This window comes from Scleropages formosus, chromosome 20 (assembly GCF_900964775.1).
Source record: "Scleropages formosus chromosome 20, fSclFor1.1, whole genome shotgun sequence".
NCBI classification, from domain to species: Eukaryota; Metazoa; Chordata; class Actinopteri; order Osteoglossiformes; family Osteoglossidae; genus Scleropages; species Scleropages formosus.
Window position 1 is genome coordinate 2956234 of NC_041825.1, and position 10140 is coordinate 2966373.

General features: G+C 40.9%; 2 protein-coding genes across 4 annotated transcripts; one reads left to right on the plus strand and one right to left on the minus strand.

Moving 5' to 3' along the window:
• Nucleotides 1-608: 608 nt before the first annotated feature.
• nif3l1 (NIF3 NGG1 interacting factor 3-like 1 (S. cerevisiae)) lies at nucleotides 609-4311 on the plus strand. Of its 2 annotated transcripts, none has more exons than XM_018749819.2 (7): nucleotides 609-647; nucleotides 1319-1999; nucleotides 2310-2460; nucleotides 2563-2686; nucleotides 2813-2951; nucleotides 3491-3574; nucleotides 3753-4311. In XM_018749819.2, the coding sequence occupies exons 2-7, from the start codon at nucleotides 1327-1329 to the stop codon at nucleotides 3935-3937; spliced, it is 1356 nt and encodes a 451-aa protein (XP_018605335.1). In that variant the 5' UTR covers nucleotides 609-647; nucleotides 1319-1326; the 3' UTR covers nucleotides 3938-4311. The 2 variants fall into 2 exon arrangements, with proteins under 2 accessions (XP_018605335.1, XP_018605334.1); XM_018749818.2 differs by lacking the exon at nucleotides 609-647 and adding an exon at nucleotides 654-726.
• A 133-nt stretch (nucleotides 4312-4444) lies between these two features.
• On the minus strand, nucleotides 4445-9808 carry gdpd3b (glycerophosphodiester phosphodiesterase domain containing 3b). Of its 2 annotated transcripts, XM_018749821.1 has the most exons (10): nucleotides 9512-9808; nucleotides 9321-9363; nucleotides 9107-9242; nucleotides 8072-8117; nucleotides 7808-7926; nucleotides 7336-7425; nucleotides 5901-6034; nucleotides 5174-5233; nucleotides 5038-5089; nucleotides 4445-4699 (listed from the first exon to the last, which is right to left on the minus strand). In XM_018749821.1, the coding sequence occupies exons 1-10, from the start codon at nucleotides 9666-9668 to the stop codon at nucleotides 4574-4576; spliced, it is 963 nt and encodes a 320-aa protein (XP_018605337.1). In that variant the 5' UTR covers nucleotides 9669-9808; the 3' UTR covers nucleotides 4445-4573. The 2 variants fall into 2 exon arrangements, with proteins under 2 accessions (XP_018605337.1, XP_018605336.1); XM_018749820.2 differs by having other exon boundaries at nucleotides 4618-5089.
• Between the last annotated feature and the right edge of the window lie 332 nt (nucleotides 9809-10140).

A 10140-nucleotide genomic window follows, 5' to 3' on the forward strand; every position in this document is an offset into this window, starting at 1 on the left:
AAATTGTGACTGACAGTCAACAAATGCCAATGACATCCACAGGGGAAATAAGCTAACAGCCAGGGGGCATTGCCAAGATCGATGTAAAGTTGACCTTGATTGTTTGTTAAGAAAAGTTGTAACATTAAACATGAAAAATTCAAAAGTAACAAGTTAATGGTGACAGAAAAGTAACAGAATCATCAGCATTGCTTCTGAAAACTTGAAGCTGAAATTTACTTGAATTATCAATGACGCAACTACTTAGTTCATTTAAAACTGTATTCAGAAATTATTATTTCTGAGAATTCGGTACTTGGTGTCTCATTCACTGTAAGCACCGTGTCCAAGATGTTTGTTCCGTTCGCGGTAAAATAAACGAACACGAAGGAACATAATTTCCAAACAGCATAGACGAAGCGGGGCCACGACCCGCGGTGTCGCTCGTGCGCAGTCTCCGTTAAGCGCGTGCAGCCAACTAAACGAGGCAGGCGGTTGACGAGGACCGCCGACTCAATAAACATTCACTCCTCAGTCAAACTTGCTCCAGAACCGCTAGCCAATAACCTCACACTACCGGTTTGTGTCAGCCAATCACAGGAACGTGGCCCCGGAAGTGTTTTGGTAGGAAGTGGTGCAAACGCGCTTTCCGCTTAGTGTTAAGCGAAGTAAGTAGTGTGTAGAAGTCGGATTTTTACACTTACTGATGGTAGTATAGCTGTTTGCTAATTTGTCGGAATGTTTAAGGTACATGTTCTTCCCACTTCAGGTGTTTTGCAAAAGTTAAAGTACATACCATTCGAGAAACGTAGTTTAGCTTGTGAAGAAGATATCACAAGCAGCTACTGGGCTGAATTGCTTTCAAGAAGAGTATTTATTATTATTATTATTGTTGTTGTCTAAACAGACAGCAAAGAAGAGTTTAGTGCAGGAAGTCTTCATATTGTCACCACAGTGGCCTGGAGCACAGTGGTACCTCCTGTAAATCAGAGTAACTACTAATTGTACAGAGAGTTGTGCGTGTGTTTGTCTCTTTGGTCTGGACAAATCAAAATGCATCAGCAAAGTACACATCGAATAAGTCAAGTGTCAAGTCTATTATGTAATGAAAATGAGCACAATTTCATTGTGTGTGGTACAACAGCAGCACAAACTGCAGCAGTCTTGTTATATTGAAGTGTGAAGACACAAATCCCAGTCACACAGGTCATGAGATCACTATTTTATGCAGGTTTTGAAATATTATTAATGTATGTGAACTTAAAAGTCTGTCTTTATTTCTGCTTGAATACAGACATCAATGCAGTGCAGGGAATAATTAATTCTCCTTTGTCTGCAGGAGTTCAGATGCCTCCTGGATGGTTGAGGACTTCTGTGAGAGTGTTTCCACTGGCACACGGACTAGCAAACACTTTCTTGCCTCTGTGTTACTCCTCCTCTCTCTCTCGCACTGCATTGGCACGTTGTGCAACTTCTCTTTCTCTCAGGCCACCTCACGCCAAACATTCAGTCTCTCTTTTTGCTCCATCACCTTTTCCTTCCGTATATGTTCCCGGGGTTAAATCTTGTTTCAGTCAGTTTTCTCCCACCTTCTCCCTTTGTCCACTAACCTCCCCTTGTCATTCTTTCACTCAGTTGTCCTTCATCTCTCATTCAGCCCAGGCCATGAACTTACCGGATATTTTAGAAGTGCTTGAGCAGCTGGCTCCTCTGTCTTTAGCTGAACCCTGGGACAATGTTGGTTTACTGGTGGAGCCTAGTAAACCTCGCTTGGTTCAGAAAATATTACTGACCAATGACCTAACGGTTAGTGTCATGGAGGAAGCAGAGGTTATGAGCTGTGACCTTATCATTTCCTATCATCCACTGCTCTTTAAACCATTTAAACGCCTGGTTCAGAAGGACTGGAAGCAACAGTTAGCAATTCGGGCAGTTGAAGCAGGAATTGCGATTTACTCTCCCCACACTGCTTTGGACAGCGTGAAAGGTGGCATCAACGACTGGCTGATTGGCGGAGTGGGTAAGAATAACTTAAGTGAAGAATGAAGGCAGAATAAAAGTACTGTGGTACCTGTATGTCATGTTTGTGATGAGTGTCTTTCAAGGGATGTTCTGAGTTGGGTGCAGTAATACCAGCGCTAAGGCTAGTCACAATATGTGACATTTATAGTTTCATTTGAAGGATCTCATTGTCACCACAATGAAAGAGTCAGAAGCTCACTATATTATAATCTGTAGAGAACTTTGAACTTATGCAGTAAGTAGACCAACAGTTTTCCTGGTTTTCTGTTGGTGAATGCTTTACAAATATTAAGAATGCCCCTTTTTAGGCAGCGGCAGCGTCTCAGTACTACGTCAGGCTGTGAGCAGCGGCCCTCTGTGTCACAAACTGGAGTTCACTGTGAGGAATCATGAGGAACTGGAAACTGTTCTCTCAGAATTAGGGGACAGAGGAACAGGTGTCACATTCTCTGCGGCCAGGTACAGTACTAGATTGTATTGTTTTGTACTTTAGTGGTTTTTTTTATGAGTTTGCATTTTTACGTGAACAACGCATGCATTTTTTTTTTCCCCGCCACACAGACCTGACAGCCACGCGTACAGCGTGCGTGTGTCCTGTTGCGACTCAGCGCTGACCTCTGTCGTCCAAACTCTGTGGCAACACTCGACCCCCCAACAGTCTCTCTCCATTCTGCCAGTCAGCAAGGTGCCGAAATTCTTTCGCTCCTTTATTTTACATTACTGAATAGTAAATGTAATTTCACCAGTTAGACATCCACTTATTCAGAGAGTATACATTTCTTAAACTTGTCCTCCATCCTCTTTGTTCCAGCAACCACTTCTGGGTTGTGGTGTGGGGCGACGGGGCACTTTGGATGAGCCCATTTCCATAGAAACGGCCGTGAATCGAATGAAGGCTCACCTGGGGTTGAAACATTTGAGGCTGGCTCTTGGAGCACAGAAAACTCTGGGTACGGATCACTGTTTTCAGCCTCGCAACAAACAATGCACCTCTACGTGTACGTTCCAAACTTAGCATGACTTTCATTTAATAATTCTTTACCTGGTATTATTTATGTAGTTCTATGTCATGATGCGCAAATGACATTGAGTGTATTTTAAATTATTATAACATATCTGAAACTTTTATCCACGCATCAATACAGCTGGATATTTTATTGAAACTGTCCAGTACCTTTTCCGAGAGTACAGCAAGAACCCCTTGGGACTCCAGAACCTGCCACCTTGAGATTTTGTCCTTAATCGCTCTCAAATTTTTTGTAGTGAAATGTTCCGTTCATAAAAGTGTACACTTCATATGCCTTGTACTGAAAGGATTTTCTGTATGTGTTGCATGCATATGAGCAACGTTGTCATAATCTGATACAGAAGTTGTAGGAATTAAAAGAATAATAAAAATATGGTACATGTTTAATTGGGTTTGCGAGACTTTTAATGCAAAATATGTTTGCCAGTTAATAGTACTATAAGAAAGTCTTGTTTCTTACAGAGTCCACAGTTACCACAGTAGCAGTGTGTGCTGGATCAGGAGGCTCAGTTCTGCAAGGAGTGACAGCTGATCTCTACATAACAGGTAGGTATGAATGAGGAAACCTTACCTCGTTCAGTTTAGAGCACCATTCACAAGTCACAGTACTGCCTTGTGTACTGTAGTGTAATTCCACTGGTAGAATGGCTTTGCGTCCGGTTGAGACAATTCTGTGTGAATTTCAGTTACACACCAATCTTTCCGCTCTACTGTCTGCTCACAGGGGAGATGTCGCATCACGAGGTCCTGGATGCAGTTGCTGCAGGAACAAGTGTGATCCTCACTGACCATAGCAACAGCGAACGTGGTTTTCTGTCTGTTCTGAGAGAACGACTGTCGGTACATTTGGATGATTCTGTCTCCGTCCAGTTGTCACAGAAAGATCGAGATCCTCTAGAAGTAATGTAACGACTAAAGAAACAAATGGTCTCTGGAGGCTTTGAGAGTTTATACTGACGATGCATAATTGATCAACGGTGTTAATAAAAGGTCCCTCGGCGCACTTGAGTTATTGCAGTGCGGTGTGGAATAATTACACTGTAAAGTCCCTCACACCGTACAGATGGTCCTCAATTTACAATATGTGTGTGAATTACAACCAGTCAGGCTTATGACAGCCAATCCACTAGCCTTATTATATTATTTTATATCAGTTTTGAAATCACAGTGAACTATGCTCATGTAATGCACATTTTTATTAAATTTATAAAATGACATTTACTTTTGAAACTAGAAAAGTAACACATTGTATGGTATTAACATGAAACAGTGATTAAAAAGTGATCCAGCACACACTGCTACTGTTGGTAACTGTAGACTTAAAAACTTGTAATATTAACTATGAGTGTAATAGTAATGTAATTAAATGATTGAAATTAGATTCCATTCCTAACATCATACTATTAGTTTTCTTAACGACCACATTTTTCTCATTTTAACATCTTAAAAGGATCATTTACTCTCACAAAAACTAGCAAACTCATCCAAAAGTGACGTTTTAAATAACAGCACAAAATATAACGCTAGTTGTTGGACCGAGAGGTTTCAGCAGATGGGGTGTTTGCGCAGGTAGTCGGACAGGAGGGACGGGTAGTCGGTCATCACCCCTGTAGCTCCCACTGCAAACGCTGCTGCGATGTCCATCTCCTTATTGCAGACGAAGAGGTGCACCTGTAGGACGAGGTATTTCAAGCAGGGGCCTCGACAGGTAGCGGCACTTGGCTTAGGCCTCTAACCTCCGTTTTTATCTCTCCAGCTGAACTCGAGCTTTTCGAAATGCAACATTCCCGCCTCTTGCATAGTCATTTGTTTGTTTCGAAGTAGCTAAGATCAGTTTTGTGGCGATAACAAACTTTTAACTTTTATTTTTATGTTAATGCCAGTGGTGAAAACTGTATTGAAGGAGTCAGAGTTGGGTCCATGTCCAACAGTGTCTCTTTGGCGTGTGGCAAGAGAGCAGAGGGTAATAATATTTGAGTACACAAACCAACATGAAAATTGCCAGCTACCTGCAATCCGCGTTTAACCAAGTGTTGAAACAGATTTTTTCGCATGGTTAACCTAAAATGAAACAAAAATCAACCTTTAACATTTGCATTGTAAGGTACTTAGCAGCACATGTACTGATAAATGGGAACTACTTACTTCTCAATGAGAGAGATGACCAGTCCATTTCTCAACACTGGAGAATCTGGAATATAAGTTCTAAAAGATGAACATGTTGATCAATATACTAATTGTGTGTGCCTTGTAAACAAGAGAGTGTGATGTCAGCAATGGCAGTGCACAGATTTTTTTTTTATTTGGAGGCTAACATTTTTGTCAGTTATTGCTATGTACTAAAGAAGGCTGTGCTCAGGGTACTTTTATGACAAATGTTTACCTATGATTATTTCTTGACAAATGTTTGAATACTAATTCTCAGAACCCATCTGTCATAATACCACGTTATGAAAACATTTTACATGAACGCATGGGGAGAATATGCAAAACTCCACACAGGCTGAGCCAGATTCGAACCCACATCCAAACGCAGTCCGTGAGGTCCCAGCCCTGCCTATTCCACCACCACAGCACCCCCTTTGCTTCATCTCAACTAGGCTTCTCTTTCAAATCAGGTCAATTCTCCTGAGTGTCGAACAAAGGTACTTTGGATCAGTGTTAACAGGGTGTTGTTATGAACAACAGCTGGCAGCTGAGGAGATGAGAAGAAAAAAACTCCCAAGTGATGTCCTCACTGGGACAAGAGGACCAACTGCATTATATAGGTGTGCGTATTGTAGTGATGTTGCGCACTGTAGTGTGGAGGACGAATGCAGCACATATATGTACATGAGGCACAGATGTGCAGAGAAAGGAGCATGAGGCTCACCTGTTGATGACCTGGGGCAGGTAGAACTGCAGAAAGCTCTCTCCTAGAGGCACAAAGGGCAGCAGCCCACTGTAGTAGAGGAGCAGCAGCTGAAGCCCCCTGCTCACTGTGAACATGTAGGGCATGGCTGGATTCTGCACCGCAAACAACGCACAACATGAGCACCCAGAGAGGGAGAAACAAATGCTAAACGATGGCATTTTTTAATGTTAATTTTTTTTCTTGTATATTATTAATGTTACAGTACTCTTGAAATTATACATATATTTTTCACACAAACAGCAATTTCTGCACCTCATTTTTCATTCATACTTTCAAGTTTCTAAATTGGTAATTAGGACAAAAAGCTTTGACAGACTCTTTTTAACACACGTGTTCTTCAAACCACATTCCTGTTCTCGATACTATAGTGATGAAATACTAGAGTACCGTACTACTCAGTCGCCACCGTCTCGTGACCTCGGGATCTACGTCTCAGTACTTTGAATGAAATGTCGGATATACCTACAAAAATAGCTTGCATTTTATTAATATTTATTTTTTTAAGTTTGTTTCGTTTACAACTTTACTAATAGGAGTGTTTTTTTTACCCTGAGAAAAGCATCTGCTAAATGAACAAACGTGTTAACTTTGTTTCTGGAAAACAGCAGCATGTAAAAACAGGACCAGTTTCGTAATCAGGCAAACCTGGGCATGGGCCTGGGGCACTGAGATCTGGGGCCTCCAAATTTTGCTACTAACATGAAAAAATGAATTGCAGTCTTGCAAAAAGATTTTAAAACCTTGCTTAATAATATAAAAAAAAATAAATAAAATTTTATTAGAAAACTGAAAATCTGCTTCCTTACATATTATTCGAAAATCATATGACCCATCGCCGCCCCTCGTCTTTGAAATGTCTCCGTTGTAGGTAACATTTCCAATAAAACAACAGAGGAAATAATATATATCTATTTGTTCTTTTAACAAGCTTCAGTCTCGAAAATAAGTTTAGTTTTCAGTCCATTTCCATTTGAGTATAATTTGGGTTCTATGTATATAAATTGTTTGCATACATGTTATAAGAAAATTACAGAAAAATAACATTTATGAACCAATTTTATTTTCCCCTCTTCATAATCTGTATGTCTCTATATCTAAAATAAAAATACGATTTGTCATATATGCATGTGTATCTACTATTCATTTAGAGATACCGGACTGGATGGTGCTGGACTGATTCTTGTCTAGGGGCACAAAAAATTTAGCGCCAGTCCCGAATCGATGAATTTATTCCCACCATTAAATAGCTTGAACTGAGCTACCCCGAAGCGTGTTTTTTCCTGTGACAATGCAAACATTACCAGGATAACAAAATGCATCCCATACATATTTAGTCCGGTTTCCACAAGCAGTGAAGAACACAAAAGATCGACACTTGTAGAAAAGTACATACAACGTTCCGGCATTTCTTCATGATTTTGGACTGTTCGGTGGCCCACACGGTTATAGCCTCTCTTTTATATTGCTTCACAAGTGATGATACCTGTTGATGAAACAAAAAAATATTGTATATTTTATATACATATAATACAGTACACATACAAAAAGGACCCAGACAAGAACACTTTCAAAACGCAAAAACACAGCAGATGAGAGCAAACAGACTCGTGACAGTCGTCACAGCTGAAATATATACAGAAAAAATATTATATTCATTTTATTTTATTTACTAATTATATTAATCGTATTTACTTTACTGCTATGCAGCCTACGTCGTGTGAAAAAATAAACACTGGGTTCAATTCTGTGTTAAATGCGACACCCGGAGCTATAACACCCTTTCTCAACAGAAATCATTCTAACCAACTTTTCCATTAATACATGTCGGACCCCCGTCGACCGGCGAATTCACGAATTGGCTTTACCTTTCTAATCAGTAGGTCATTGTCCTCCTTGATTTCAATGTTCACAGGCACGTTTGGGAATTTCTCAAAGAGGTCCTCTAATAGTACGAACTGCCGGTCCTTTCCGGTGCTGTAATAGCCTTGGAAAAATCATTTGTTCCATGTGACGGGACAGTAATTCCGACATGAACTGATACCGCAGTTCATACTGCACAGCAGAACTCTGCAATTATTGTCACGTTCATTTCGATAAAAAGGAGCAGACATACAGGAGTCAGTATGTACCTTTGTGAAATGTCACTTCCAGCCTTTCCTTGTACAGCGGTAAACTCTGAAACAAAACCACAAGGGGGGCATTATCATGCGATTCAGATGGGTTCGCGTGTTACTGGTGGTGACGGCTACAATAAAATGTGTGAAAAATAACATTTGGAATTAAACCGATCATCGGTAAAACACTTAAATGTACGGTACAGTAGAACTTGAACCCAAACACCGTATTATGAACAAAAAAGCTACTGGAACATTTTCAGTCTGAGTTCCAGGCTCCAGAAAGAATGAGTGAATAGTTTCTATTAACCCGCTGCATTTCATCCAGTTCCTCATTTTATTCTTATTTTATTATTTGATTTACTCTCCCGCAGTGCCCTGGGCCTCGTGTTTTTGGAGTTAACTTGTGTTTCCTGGGTTGGTTTCGTAACTCTCCGTAGGACTACAGTACACCAGTCCGTGACGTTAAGCAAACTGTAAACCGCGTTGACCAAACTGTTAACAGCATTAACTAGCTGTGTCACAAGGTCAGGCCCCGAGCCCCCATTTCGCTCTCGTTATTCTTCTCCTTCTCATGAGGGTAATTATTACAGAACTCGGTACTGTGATTTCTGTGCTTTCTACAAAAACTCGGATTGCCGGAACCTCTTTGAAAGCTTCACGGGCTGAAATTGATCTGTTCCTCTGCAACTTCAAGCCTTCACTACTCTTAACGCCATTACTTTGGACGTAGCACCTGCAGCATCTCGACGTCAGATAAGGTAAAGTACGTAAAGTATGTCCTCGCCCCCATAAATTCATCTATAAATACTCCTGGTCCTGAACCAACCTTTATAGATCTGCATCTACGCCACTTTTCTGACCTTAAGAACCTAACTGCACCTTTGACTCACCCATCTCCAGCCTCCTTGTCACAACCCAATGTGGAGATCATCCTTGAGTTGCTTATTGAAACATTTCATAGTGTCCTTTGGGCATTTGAAAGACACTTGCCGGTACAATTATAATAACGTGAAAAGCAAAGATACTAAGAGAAGCACGAGTTACAACCTCTAGATTCAGTGACGAAATGTGGACGTCGTGTCCAGTCTGCCGAAGGAGGTTCTCGTCATGTGAGACGACAACGTGACCGTCGCGCGTCAGGTGGCAGTCCAGCTCCAGCATTTCTGTGCCCTCGTTTACAGCACTGGAACAATGAGGGCGGGTTAATACTTTACTATAGTGAACACTTATTCACTGTGTAAAAGGGGCCAGTTCAACTCACTGTGTAAATGCTTCCATTGTGCTTTCTATTCTCTCTCCAGCCCCTTGAGGAAATAAATTAATATTTAATAAATTTAATACGGTTTCAGATTTACTTAGAGCCGTAAATCCTTCGAATCCAGTTATTCGTTAAGATGCTGTACGTAACGCAAATGAGCCGGTTTGCTTGTAAGCGAACGGATATCATCTTACCCCCTCTGTGAGAAACGTGTCTGCTGTTGAAAGCTGGCCGTTTCTTCTTATGCAAGATGTGAGGGTTCTTCAGGAGGTACAGGGAGGTAAGGATGTAACCCCCTAACGCCGGAAAAACGTAGTAAAGCACCTTCCACAGCATATCCAAATCTGTCATGACGGTGATCACACTGTACTACACTATAGCCTTGCAATATCAACCTGTTAAATTTGAGTATTTTTAAAAAGATCTTTCAAAAATGTTTTTTTAAGTAAGGAAAGAAAAAAATAGCTAAAGGAGCAAATCAATTACAATATGAAGCAATCAGATGAAATTGTTGCTATTGCACTTTGCTCGTTGACTCCTACTGGTGTTGTGCTCCTTCTCTTGAGCTTCTCCACACCCTTATACGTCTCCTGCAGCATTTCCTGGTTTCTCCGGACCGTTCTTCTCCCTCACCTCCTACTCGTGTTTACGGAAAGGTCGCTCGTGAAACAGTTCCCACGAACCAGTGATCGATGTCATCTGCGGCGATGCCAGCTTCTTACCCTCAGCCAGCCTGCCGTTTTGACATATGACCCCTCATATTTTTAGAGAAAAAAATTAAATGTATCTTGTCACATTGTTCAGTAAAAATCTCATAACTGTA

Coding starts and splice junctions, on each gene's coding strand:
- nif3l1 (XM_018749819.2), top strand. CDS start 1,327: ATGCCTCCTGGATGGTTGAGGACTTCTGTGAGAGTGTTTCCACTGGCA. Junction 2,000..2,309: donor CTGGCTGATTGGCGGAGTGG/GTAAGAATAACT, acceptor GCCCCTTTTTAG/GCAGCGGCAGCGTCTCAGTA. Junction 2,952..3,490: donor TGGAGCACAGAAAACTCTGG/GTACGGATCACT, acceptor TGTTTCTTACAG/AGTCCACAGTTACCACAGTA.
- gdpd3b (XM_018749820.2), bottom strand. CDS start 9,668: ATGACAGATTTGGATATGCTGTGGAAGGTGCTTTACTACGTTTTTCCG. Junction 6,035..7,335: donor TGAAGAAATGCCGGAACGTT/GTATGTACTTTT, acceptor TTTGCGGTGCAG/AATCCAGCCATGCCCTACAT. Junction 5,234..5,900: donor CTGCCCCAGGTCATCAACAG/GTGAGCCTCATG, acceptor TTCATCTTTTAG/AACTTATATTCCAGATTCTC.